General features: G+C 35.6%; 1 protein-coding gene across 6 annotated transcripts; it reads left to right on the forward strand.

Moving 5' to 3' along the window:
- Positions 1 to 422: 422 nt before the first annotated feature.
- LOC112737779 (sec1 family domain-containing protein MIP3) lies at positions 423 to 9,437 on the forward strand. Of its 6 annotated transcripts, none has more exons than XM_025787879.2 (11): positions 423 to 1,055; positions 1,743 to 1,844; positions 1,978 to 2,118; positions 2,659 to 2,748; positions 2,831 to 3,058; positions 4,069 to 4,212; positions 5,241 to 5,390; positions 5,952 to 6,458; positions 7,031 to 8,563; positions 8,686 to 8,754; positions 9,136 to 9,437. In XM_025787879.2, exons 5-11 carry the CDS (start codon positions 3,011 to 3,013, stop codon positions 9,262 to 9,264), a joined length of 2,580 nt encoding a protein of 859 aa, XP_025643664.1. In that variant the 5' UTR covers positions 423 to 1,055; positions 1,743 to 1,844; positions 1,978 to 2,118; positions 2,659 to 2,748; positions 2,831 to 3,010; the 3' UTR covers positions 9,265 to 9,437. The 6 variants fall into 6 exon arrangements, with proteins under 6 accessions (XP_025643664.1, XP_025643661.1, XP_025643662.1 ...); XM_025787876.2 differs by having other exon boundaries at positions 570 to 1,055; positions 2,549 to 2,748; XM_025787877.2 differs by having other exon boundaries at positions 570 to 1,055; positions 2,549 to 2,748; positions 2,967 to 3,058.
- Positions 9,438 to 13,489: the final 4,052 nt, after the last annotated feature.

Below are 13,489 nucleotides of genomic sequence, written 5' to 3' on the forward strand. Positions count from 1 at the left end.
AACCTAATTTATTTAAATATGTGATTTACCCTTTTTTATTTTTATTTTTAAAATTTTTTATTCCTAAATTCTTTGAGGTTTACAAACAATTTTAAAATTTACGGGTTATTTTTTTTTACCAAAGATAGGAGACTCGAATCCGCAACCTCTTAATTGAGTATGGAGAGACTATGCCATTTGAGCTATTACTCAATGGCTACGGGTTATTATTTTTAAAAGATAGGATAAATTAAAAAAAATATTATAAAAGTGAATATCTATTATTATTGTAATTTTTTATAAAAGAAAACTATTAATAAAAATCGAATTAAATTTTGGAAATTGCCAAAAAGCCAATGCAATTAAACCTTTAAATTTTCAAAATTTGATTTCGACCCTTGGAGATATTGATATTTCTGGTTTACGTTATTGAATTGAACTCCATTTTCCAGCATCCGTGTGTTCTCAGCAATCAGCATGATTCTGAAAACCAGATCAGACCAGCCGGTCAAATCAGTCTGACCGCAAACCGATAGTTTTAGCGGTTCGGTTTATTAATAAAAACCACTATTTTAAGAATTGGACACGAACCGTTGAACGCGGCCGGTTTATAGAAAACGACGTGGTTTCCTTCCTTGAAAGAGGGAAAAAAAGAGGATTGCACGCGTTATCCCCTCCCCTCCCCCTTCTCTCTTCCTCCACCTCCACCAAAGAAAGCAAACCCTAGCCACCACCAATCGTTGTCGCCGTCTGTCGGAGTGAGAGACTGCTGCCGCCGTCCGTCGCACTCAAGAACTTCCGTCTTCGTGCTATCGGTCCTCTCGCTGGATCCTCCGCGTCGTTTGCTCGCGTCTCGCCTCTCTCCTCTGTGCTCGGCTGCTCGCGCCTCCCTTCGCCAGTGAGTGCTCGAGCTGTGCGTGTTGGTTGCCTCTCAGTCTCACTCGAGTCTCGTCTCAGTCACACTGTTAGCATCTCGTGGTTCGTCTGTCTCGTCGCCGGCGGCAGAAGCAACTCGTGGGGTTGTCTCTTGCTTCGTCGCCTTCCGTGGGTGGTCGCCGACTCGCCGTCGACCGTTGGTGAGTCCCTGCACCATCGCTTCCCTGTTCTCTCTTTTCAGATTTCCCTTCTCCCTGTATTTTTGCATGTTGCTGAATTGCTAATCAATAAATTTGCCTTGTTGCTGATCTAAATGTTGCTGTAAATCGTGACTGAACTAGGATTTGTTAAATTTGTTGCTTCCCAGTCGCAGAATCAGAACAGAATGCTCAGTCAGTGTTTGGTTGATTGGCTTTGCTCACTGATTGTATTTGATGATAAATTTTAAATTGATAACTCTATTACTGCTTTACTGTCTGTTTCTGTAGTTAAATTTTATTAAAGTTTCTTGAATTTGCACTGCCTATGTTACTGATTCACTGTTCCTTCAGTGCTTTTTGTTGTTGTTAATCATTGTGATGAGCTTTGTTAAAATTGGGTTGAAAACTGTTAATCTTTCTTCATTTTTCATTGTTCTAACTTCTGTTCTTATAAAAAATTTGCAATTGGTGATCTTTTGATTTATTATATGCTTCATGGTTTTAATTTCACTTTGCTTCTAGGCTTTGAAATCAGTTTATGATAACTGTGATGCAATTATTTAGTTGGATAACTGATGTAATTATTGAGTTCAAGAGATTGAGTTTTTCTGTTCTCATTATTAATAACACATGGATAGTTTAGAATTTTCTATTTCTTTCCCTTACTTCTGAAGTTCGTTATTTCAGAAGGTTCAGTGTTGGCTTCAACTTTCAAATGGGAATTGGGAGCTGGTGAAGATAATAACATCTTCTGGAACTGAGTCTGTTGTTTCACTGACTGATGGGAAAGTAAGATATGATCTAGAATTACGACAGTACACAGTGATGTTTGTTCCTTCTAGTTGGACTCAGTGAGACAACTGGGAAATGCTCTTTTTTGGTCTGATTAACTAACTTCAATATTTAACCTTGTTAATTATAGGTTTTAATGCACGATGAAAGCTTAATATCAGCAAATCCTGATTTTCTTGATGGAGTGGATGACCTCATGCAACTTAGTTATTTAAACGAACCTTCAGTCTTATACAACTTACAATATAGATACAACCAGACTATGATCTATGTAAGTCTTTATATTGCTGATTTTTTCCCCTCATCAATTTGCTTCCTTATCATAAGTCATAACAGCTTTATGGGCATATCTTGTACAATTCAGACAAAAGCAGGGCCTGTTTTGGTTATATTGAAGCCTACAAGTGTAAAAGAATTAAAAGGGCTTGTTTTGTTTTACTTTTTGACTCACTACATTAAGGCAATATTCTGTATCTTTAACTTGTGCACTGCAATTCAATCCAGCTATTTTTAATGGAAGTCTAATTATGTTAATTGTCAACAAATTTGCAGCAAGTTTTTGCATATTTTTTATGATTAATTACATTTAGTTGGTGATATTTTATGTAGGGTTTTAAATTTGAAAGATCTTTTAGGATGTTTATTTATAATTTATTTGTTATTTTATTATGGAACGGTTTTTCCGGTTGAACTACGGTTAGACCGGTTAGACCAATAAATTAGTGAACCAGTGACTAGAGTGGTTCGATGACTGGTCCGGTTTTCAGAACCTTGGTTCTCAGTTCTTGAGCACATCGATATACTCCTTTAGGAACGAAGACTTGCTGTTTGGTGGATTTCTTTTCCAGAGTCACTGCGAGGGAATACTTCTTTGGGTTGCGAATCTCAAGAACAGCTCCTGGTATGTTCGACCTAGTTAGGTGCCTGTCCCTTTGCAATTTGAGACTAAGATTAAGATCTCAATTTCTCATTTGCAATTTCAGTTGCTCTCTAAAGTCTCAACGTACTGATCCGTTTCCTCTTCGAAATGCTAACCAATAGTTTGGTGCTTATGGAATACTAATCTTAACAAAATTCATAACGCTCTGAATGTTCGGGCCTTGTGTTCTCCATCTGAAGGAAATGACACGCGTAATCTACTGAATCGGGAAAAAGAGAAGACAATGGCTTTGGTTGATGTTATCATTTCTTGCACCGATTCCCTCAAACAGGTTAATTAATCTTTATATTTTCCTGTTATTGCTTGGTCATATTGTGAATTTGATTTTTAATTAGTCCACTTCTGAATTTCAAGAACTTAAAAACTTTTTGCTTTTAGAAGGATTCTATTTTATTATTTTTTTTTCAATTTTGATGTGATTTTGAACGGTCTTAGTGTCCTAAGAACTTATTTTTTTATGCAGAGCTACGATCAGAGCTGAGACACTTTACCTTTGTGTGTTAATGGAATAATCTATAATCCAATAAGGCAAAACGTTGTTGCAAAACTCATTTTATATTTAATTTTTAGGTTATATTTCATTGAAATCTATATTTCTTGTATCAAGCTGCTGAAATTGCATTAGCCTTGAAATCACTTTTCATGATAATTTTTGTTGTTATTCAATATTGTTTCTTACTGGAACATTTTGGTCACAGACGTTGTGGTCGTCAATAGCAAAACTAAATAAAAGAGAAGAAAATTGCTTTGGACTGAAAGTCTCAAGCAGGCTGCTATTTTTATTACGGAATCTAGATGTTTGAACAGATTCAATGAATTCTTATCGTTATATCCATTTCATGTTGTTGATAGAGCCCTTGCTTTTGTGTTTTTCAACCAATTTCATCAATTGTTGCCTTTTAACCACCTTTATTCACAAATATTTAAGTTGAATACCATTTTTAGGAACTCACAATTAACACACATGCATTTTTGTTTGGTTTAAAGTGATAAGGTATGTTTTGTTGTAATTAGCTTGGTCTTGTTGGCATATGTTGTAACTTGATGACTGCATACAGATGATACCCTTTTGTTTTCTAAAACTTATTTTGAACCTCCTGTAAAACCTTCTAGACCTATCTTTGTGATGGAGTTATCATATAACTAATTTTCATTTTCCTTTTTGTTAGCATGAAATAAAATGATCGGTACATGGACCTAGTGTGCACCAATATTGCATTTATGCATCTTGGGCTGCACCCATGACTTTGGCTTTGTCTTGCAATACGTGTTTATTTTCAGATATCAGAGCATGTGGAAGATGCTATTGTTTATTTAGATGCTGGTTCTACAGAGAGTTTCCAGTTTATAGGGGCATATCCTATACTTCTTGATCTTGGAGCACAAGCTATTTGCAGTTTGGAAAGTATGTCAGTACTTGATGCGGTATGTAGTAGTTTCATATTTTATCAACATTGTATTTACTCTGTGTACTTACAGTAGGCTGCTTCACATTATATTAATCATTGAAAGGGCAGAAAATGTAGTCCTTTTTTTGGTTGGCAACACCGGCGGTGACCAATTAATCCAATTCGGAGCCTAGTTAGAATTGAGGCTCTTCAATCTCCAAGGAGTGTGTTTAGTGAGGATCAAACCTGGACCTAGTCTTGTTTTTTTTTTTAAATAAAAAAAGAGTATATATCTATAAAAAAATAAAATAAAATCGAAGATTTACTGGCTGATGGCCAATCTTATAGTTCATTATTTCCATACCTAAACTTGTTACAGACTTTTAGTAACAATTAATTGAGGGAAGATATATGGTTTCAATAAAAAACAAGCAAGTCACTAACATTTGTAACTGACTTACTAGTAATGGTCAGTGTATGTTAGGTTCAGAATTTTGTTTTTAGTTTTTGATATTGGGAATTGAAATTATCAAATAAATTAAAACCCCTACTTCCTTTTGGCCTTATGTAACAAAAGGTAACAAATACTCACCAGGTTGGACTGCATAATGCTGTATTGTCATTTGTCAAAAATGTAACTCCTGCAGAAAATGGACGGTGTCCTTTTGGGATCTGGAAATTCATTTAAATCTTGTTTGAATTGTTGAACATTTCAATATAGAGAATTGAATATTTTAACATTTTATATAATGATGTCATAGGATTTGATCCCTAAACCTTTCCATCCTTTAAAAATGGCAGCCTAGTGCGCAAGGCTTTCAGTTGTGGTCAGGTTTGGAGAGGGATATATAGCCTTATCCCTTCAAGCAGAGATGCCAATTCCAAGTTTTGGTGCTATATGAATTCTGGTGTCTTGTTGCCTTGATCATGATGTGTATTAATATACGTTTCTCAATTTCATCCACTAGCTCAGATTAATGCGGTGCAAAAAATATTTGTACCTTGTATAATTGTAGCAACTCCTCATCAATTATAATCAACTTTAATTTATGGTTCGTTGTATAGGTGGCTGATTGGAACTCGCATTCTAATCCTGCGGGGAAATTTGTGGTTATTACATCACGCCTATTAAGTGATGCACATCGGTATATTTTACGTTGCCTGAGTGCACATCAAGTTGTTCGTCACTGCGTTATATTTACATCTATCTCAGAGGTGCTTATTCATAATTACTGCTCTTGACTGCTATCTTTGTACTTTCCATGTTTATAAATTCATTATTGGACTAACTCTTACCTATATATTGGGAAAAAGCTTCCTCACTGGGTGTGAATATTTCTCCCCCTTTCTTTGTTCTTTATAACATGATAGTTTACTGCATTCTATTTAGAAGCCTTCCTACGTAATCTTGTAATGATTGTTCTGGATGAATCATACTATTTTGTCAGAAAGAGGTTTTGTGCAACTTAGAATGGAGCTTGGTGATTTATTTAATATGTTGCTTTAATCCTGATATTCCAAGTGACTAAACTTTTGTTACAAAATAGGAAGAAGTTTTTGGTAGTATTTTTAACTTGGCCCTAAGTCCTTGAAATTATCAGCATCACGGTGAAATTATCTTATTCTTAATCTTGTGCCTAAATATAACACTTGGATTGCAATGTTACATTTATTTTGTTCCAGGACCTTTTGGATAGCAATATTACATTTATTTTGTTCCAGGACCTTTTTTCTCTTTCGCTTGGTAAAGATGTTTTAATAATAGTTAAAATGCAGGCAGCTCATTCGGTGTTTCCGGATTCACCTCTGGGACCAGATGCCTATCGTGAATATGAATCCTTATTGGTTCAAGATTATGAAGAACTAAATAAGAAATCTGGGGCAAAACCTAGGCAGTTTGGTAGTAAAGTCCAGGCAAAGATTAAATTTGAAGACGGAGGACGTTCAAAACTTTCTCCCAGTGGAGAGGATGTTCCTCATCTTGAAGCTAGTTCAAGTGGAAGAGATTTTTTTGAACAGACTCCATTGGACTCCACTGAAGATGCAGTGTTTAAATTGGATGTTTCTGTTCATCATTTTCCAATGATTTTATGTCCCTTATCACCAAGAGTATTTGTTCTACCTTCAGAAGGATTGGTGGCTGAAGCACACTTATCATCTGACCATGAGGATTCCATTGGTCCTGGTTTTCCTCCCTTAAGTACTGGTATGCTTTCTGATACAGATGATGTGCCTCCAGGTGCAACTCTCACAGCACACTTTCTCTACCATTTGGCGGCCAAGGTAAATAGTGGCTCACACTTTTGCTGAAATGTTTGCCTACCTCTGGTGACTTGATTTCTGCATTTCTTTTTCTATTCACTGGATTCTTATATTATATGCTTCACCCCGAGTTCTGTCCCTATTGCAATCTTGTACATCATGAGTGATAGATCTGTTGCATGCCAGCATCCTACCATCTTACTGGGGTACCTATAGATCCATTTAAAAAGTATGTAAATAAAATAAAATAATAAAAAATATTAAAATAAATTTTAATTACTATGTATGTTGCCTATGTAAATATGTAATATACCTTGCTCTTAATGACCATTTCAAACATTTGGTTTTTAATAATACAATGTTGTTTGATCATTGTAATTAACCCTATTAAATGAGAGAAGACTGCTGTTGCCATTGCTTTTGTATTATTAAGAATGTTGGTAACTCTCTCCTCGATGAGTACCTCTGGTTTGGTTTTGTTTTGTTTTGTTTTTTATTTTTATTTTTATTATTATTATTATTATTATTATTATTATTATTATTCAATTCCTCCTCTAATGTTACATTGGCTGTTTCTTTTGTTTATGATGTAGATGGACTTGAAAATGGAAATTTTCTCCCTTGGGGATATGTCAAAAACTGTTGGAAAAATTTTGACTGACATGTCAAGTCTTTACGATGTAGGCCGCCGTAAACGGTCAGCAGGACTGTTACTCATTGATCGCACACTTGATCTCCTTACTCCTTGCTGTCATGGTGACTCACTATTTGACCGTATGTTCTCTTCTTTGCCCCGAAGGAATCGAATTTCCAATACCCAAGGTAAAGGTTCAGGGCTCCAGCTCAAACTTGGTTCTTCGTACCTGCAACGTGCTCCTTTAGATGCTCAGATACCACTTACAAAGATCCTTAATGATGAAGATTGGCAAATAAACAACTTTCGGCTTTTAGAAAGTGTTGAAGCTTTTCTATGTGGTTGGAACTCTGGTGATTCTGATTCTCAGGTTACAGGTTTGATTAATCTTAGTCAGAAAATTCATGAAAAAGAGAGTCACTCTAGTGCAGAAATACTCATTGGATCTTTTGTTTCCTCTGAAACTTTCCGTGGAACCCCATTTTTGGAAGCTATACTGGATAGAAGAACAAAAGATGGGGGCTTACTAGTAAAGAAATGGCTACAAGAAACTCTGCGCAGGGAAAACATTACTGTAAATGTGAAATCCCGTCCTGGTTTTGTTACAAAACCTGAGCTACAAGCTATGATCAAAGCATTGACTGGGAGCCAATCATCTTTGCTGAAGAATAAAGCAATTATCCAAATTGCTTCAGCCACATTGTTTGCACTTGAAGAATCAAATTGTACCAAGTGGGATGCATTTAGCAGTGCAGAGAAGATTCTGAGTGTGAGTTCAGGGGAAACCAGTCAAAGTCTTGCTGCTCAAATTGGTGATCTCATCAATAAGAGTGCTCTGTTGGGATCTCAAGTAAATAAAGGGAAAAGTGAGATGTCAAAAGGGTTACTTTCTTTGCAAGATGCAATTCTGTTGATGATTGTTGGATATATATTGGCCGGTGAAAATTTTCCATCATCTAGTTCTGAAGGCCCATTTTCTTGGCAGGAGGAACGCTTGTTAAAAGATGCTGTTGTAGATGCCCTTCTTGAAAATCCATCAGTTGCAAATCTCAAGTTTCTAGATGGGATAAGGGAAGAGCTTGAGAAAAATGTATGCAAGTCAAAATCGGAGAAAGATACTGAAAAACTAGACATCGATGATTTTGATGATGAGCAGTGGGGGGAATGGGGGGATGAAGATGTTGAGGATGACAGCAAAAATGAACAAGCGTATGGTGACGTGCAACTTAAGTTGGAGTTGCGCGACAGGGTGGATAACTTGTTCAAATTTCTTCATAAGTTATCCAATCTGAAAAGAAAGAATATACCACTTAGGGATGGATCATTGACCATGGAAGGCAATTTCAGTGAGGATTCCTATATGGGGAAAGGATTACTTTATAAGCTACTAACAAGGGTGCTAGGCAAGTATGACGTGCCAGGGTTAGAATATCATTCATCCACTGTAGGTCGTCTGTTTAAAAGCGGGTTTGGCAGATTTGGCCTTGGTCAGGTGATTAGTGTTTCTTACCCTTTTTGCATGACTCTTGCTTTAGTAGTTCAGTTCTTCAAATATTCTATATCTAATTTTTCATTCTTTCCGCCTTTATTGTTCTGCTAAATACAATACTTCAGGCAAAACCAAGTCTTGCTGATCAAAATGTCATTTTGGTGTTTGTTATTGGGGGCATTAATGGAGTCGAGGTGAATTTCTAGACTGCCCTGGTCTGATCTGTTTATTATTATTGTCTTTTTGTAGTGAATAAAAAAGATGGTCACTTTTTAATATGGTAGTAAAATGAAATACCATATTCTGAACTGACTGGTTTTTTTATGTGAATTTAGATTCTCTCATCTTTGAAATGAACATAATAATGTTCTGTTCACATCTCCACCATCGATAAACAATCAATGGTCAGGATGTAAACATAATCTTGTTATGGCCATTTTGAACATAAGAGGATCCAAATCCTTTTATTTTCCACATTTTCATTGGTTTGCTGTATTTAACATTTTATTTAAAACTTTCTCCTTGTTGGCATGGATTAGTAATATAATACTATCTATTACTTTTCTGTCACAAAGGTTCGTGAAGCTCAAGAGGCATTGGCTGAAAGCGGAAGACCTGACATAGAATTGCTTGTTGGTGGAACAACTCTTCTAACTCCTGAAAACATGCTTGATTTATTGCTAGGGGACTCCAGTTTCTTTTAATTCTTTTCTTTGCATTTGTAGGAGATAGAAATCCAATTTATTTTATTTTATTATATCTCCTAAATCATGTATGTTATAAATGATATAGATTACCGGATAAAAGTTTTGATCTTTATCAAAATCTAAAGGGAAATGAACCTAAGATAGGGTATTTTGCCAAACCCTTGGTAAAATGGAATGTTTAGTTATCTCATGCTAACAGGAACATTAGCAGACTAGCATTGATCAACGAGAGTTGAATGAAATGAAAGATTGTGTTAAAATTATAGGTTCATACAAGTATGAAACAGGCAAATAAATATGCTTTGTTGAAAAAACACAACTTAGTTTATATATAATTTTGGTGACACCTAGCGCTATTTAAATCTACCAAATCACAGCAGGGGGATTAGTTTCAAACTTCGGAAATTTGGAAAATTAATTTTATTTCTAAATTAATTAGTTTGTTTGAATTTTACGAAAAAATGAGAATTAAATTAATTTTGAAATTTAATAGACTTCATCTCGTTTGTATTAGAATTTTTTTTAGATAAGATACGATTAAGCTTTTATTCAATAATCAATTTGGTCACTGTTTTGAACATGTTTAATTTGGGTTTGGAGTTTTACAATCGTGAATCAACTTTTGACAGAATATTTGTGTGTAACCATTAATAGGTTCAATTTCGTTTTTTGAGGGACCAAATTGAGTTCTACACTAGACGCTCACAATGATAGTTAACTGCATGCATTAGATAATATTCTGCTAACCAAAGTGGTTGTGAAATGAACAAGTTGATTCATGGTTGCAAAACATGGCTTTTTCTTTTTCAACCATACCAGGGTCACACCAAAATTCGCCACCAAGGTAGAATAAGTATTTAGATACAAAATATATATTAAAAATAAATTAAATTACACATGTATTTAAACACAAATACATAATGATTGATTTTAGTATGCAAATAACATTTAACTTTTTTTATATGGATTAAACATTATAAGTTATTTGAAACGTTTTTATCGATTTGTGCAGCATGTCTTATTTCGTTTACAGTATGTGCATATCTCGTTTACAGTACTGTAAACGAGATAAGACATGTCAGCAAGTACACATATCACGTTTATACACGTGATTTGATGCGTGGCTGTAAACGAGATACGTACATACTTATTTCGTTTACACTGCAAATAAGATAAGATTTAGACGTGCCTATATAAGTAACTCGTTCACAGCGCCTCTAGTGTCACTATCTATACCTATCAACCTTCATTTCTCTCTTTGTCGCACGTTTTGTTGATATTCTTGAGATACTTCAACGTTATGGCGCGCGCAGATGCATGGGACGATGACATCAACCACCTAAATGTTACTTGGCACATCGTGGGAGCAATTGACTTCCAGGTCAGTATTATTGTTTTTATCTTTTAAATAAATAAGCATATGTGATTATAGTTAGGACACTTATATAGATTTGGTGTTGTTACACATAGGTAGAATAGATTATGTTTTCTAATATAAAATAGGTTATTTGACAAGTTATTAACATTTGTTAGATGTCGAATGTATTTTTAGTAAATATTAATTTACTAATTAATTTAATTTAATTTATTAATTAACTGTTTATTACGTTATCTTACTTTTTTTAGTCGAATTTTATATTTTTAATTTTAATTTTGAATATGCTAAAAATTTAGTTTGAAATCCAAGATTTTACAATTGAAATAGATTTGCTATTAAAAGGTTTCATATTTTAACAGAGGCCTCGCTTACTACTATCTAGGCGGATGAGCCACACTCTTGTACCACCGGACACCATTGTCCCTTACCTAAGGCAGGCTGGGTTTGGATTTGACAACTCCCTAATCACTGCGTTCGTGGAGCGATGACATCCAAAGACCCACACTTTTCACCTGCCATGGGGTGAGTGCACCATCACCCTGTAGGACGTTGCGTACCACTTAGGTTACGCACACATGGAGAGCCAGTGGATGGGTGCTTGCGTGACTTCCAAACTTGGTACCAGCGCCCGACATGGGAGTACGTAGACGAGCTCCTAGATGCCAGTCCTCCTCATGCTCAACAGCAGGGTGTCCAGAGAAAGGAATCGTTTAGTATCAAGATGACATGACTTCGAAATCGAGTCCGGCATATGCTAGCGAATGCAGATGCAGCCACCCTGTCAATACACGAGGTGTTACATCTTGTTGCTGATCAAGGGTTACCTAGTGACGGAGAAGTCAAACAATCAGGTGCATATCAGATAGTTGCCACTTTTGGATGACATCGCTAGGTGTCGCAGTCTGTCTTGGGGATTAGCAGTGCTTACATGAACGTACCACTATTTATACTATGCAGCACATCGAGATACGATAGATATAGCTGGATGCACTCGCTCCTGGTCTCGTGGATATACCATAGCTTTCTTTAGTGGTGTCCACCTTAGAATAGATTTTGAAGTTTTCTCTAGCAGTGAGGTAACTATTTTCATTTACGGTTTTTGTCCTTTCTATTTATGTAATTAAATTTTTATTGCATGGAGTGAGACAATTTGATTGTTGCATATGTGAATAGGTGGAAATTCTAACATACCTCCCTAACGAATTCAAATATCATCAGTCAAAATTCTAACCAAAATAAGTAATGCATTCAAATACAAAGTAAAGCTTGCAATATCCGAAATTTTGTCAGAAGGCGATACTGAGACTCCAAAGACAATCATCAATGAATTGTTGCAACGCACATGGTACTTTAACCGATCCGACTCCACAACTCGTACTCAACACTTTTTCGAATGTTGTAATTCTCCACGCCTTGCATGATTGCCTCTCTGCTTCTAAGATGTGACCAACTCTAAACTCCAAATTACCGTCTGTGTTGTAATCATCACCCATATTGAAAAATGGAGTTACCTCGTGCATCACGTTCAAATCCAATATATCATAGTGGCTGGGTACAACTTATAACTATGGAATTGGCTGCGGAGTAGGTAAAAGGTATCGAACTGATCCACCAATCGGAGTCTCTGGTACGAACTCATCCTGTATCATCTTAGAAGAACCACTTTCGTTTCTATCAACAATTTACTCTTCATCGAACTCCTCACCGTACACGTCCATGTCTACCGCTGGTCTAGCACAGTGCAGGAGTGGTGGTGCAAGAGGTGAGTCATCCTGGACGAAATTCGAGATGCCAAAACACCACCACCAACATCACAAACCTTCGCAGAAAGCTCCATCATTTGTTCAGCCATGAATCTTCTGTGGATATCAAATATGAGGTGCACATGCTCATCGCTATCGAGTCAGAATAGACGAGGTGCGTCAATATCAGACTCTTTAACTTAGACAAAGAATCTGCTCTCTAAGTGCACAACAGAATAGGTTTCTCACACTCAAAAAAACACTAACACTTGATATTTCTACTAAATTTTTGAAGAAATTGATGAGAAGAAGGATTGAGATGTTTGTGGAGAATACCAATGGTTTGTAGATCCTTTTATAGTTGATTGAATTTTGTCGTATATATCTCGTTTACAGTGACAATGTTTTAACTTAGCGTATATCTCGTTTATAGTGTAAACGAAATAAATATGTGCATATCTCAGTCACACTTTAATATGAAGTTATTTTTTTTAAAATTGATATTAATCAAATCAGATTGTCCGATTTGTTTGAGGAGGAAAAATAATTATAAATTGAAGGGTCCGATTTCAATTTTTTATTTTTTTTATTTTTGAAAACAAATATCAAAGAGTCCAATTTCAATATTAAAGTTTGTTCATTTTCTAAAACATAAATCGGATCGATTTGTAATTTTTTTAGAAAAATAAACAATGTAAATCCGTAAGTATTAGTTTTGGACACTACTGTATAACCGAAAGAAAAATCGGTGCCTCCGATTCTTGAATCCATGGCACTGAAAAAGTGAAAATCACATTCTCTGCCTCATCTTTTGTGATACACACGCACACAGGGGATATTAAAGACAAGCGGCAAAACATAGGGAGGCCAAAGTGAACATGTGTAAAATCAATCCACCAATTTTGAAAAACAAAAGCCATCCAAGATTGAAATTTGAATGGTTAGAAATCATGGATTATTAAAACCATGGACATTGATATATGTATATCATAACATTTACAAATTACATTGCTTAATTACCCACACAACTGATGTGCCATACTTCAACTTAGCACAAACACTAACTACTACTGACACAATTGGAAACCAGCCTCCCATCCAT

The sequence above is a fragment of the Arachis hypogaea genome, chromosome 13 (genome assembly GCF_003086295.3).
Source record: "Arachis hypogaea cultivar Tifrunner chromosome 13, arahy.Tifrunner.gnm2.J5K5, whole genome shotgun sequence".
NCBI classification, from domain to species: domain Eukaryota; kingdom Viridiplantae; phylum Streptophyta; class Magnoliopsida; order Fabales; family Fabaceae; genus Arachis; species Arachis hypogaea.

Coding starts and splice junctions, on each gene's coding strand:
- LOC112737779 (XM_025787879.2), top strand. CDS start 3,011: ATGGCTTTGGTTGATGTTATCATTTCTTGCACCGATTCCCTCAAACAG. Junction 3,059..4,068: donor GCACCGATTCCCTCAAACAG/GTTAATTAATCT, acceptor GTTTATTTTCAG/ATATCAGAGCATGTGGAAGA. Junction 5,391..5,951: donor TATTTACATCTATCTCAGAG/GTGCTTATTCAT, acceptor GTTAAAATGCAG/GCAGCTCATTCGGTGTTTCC.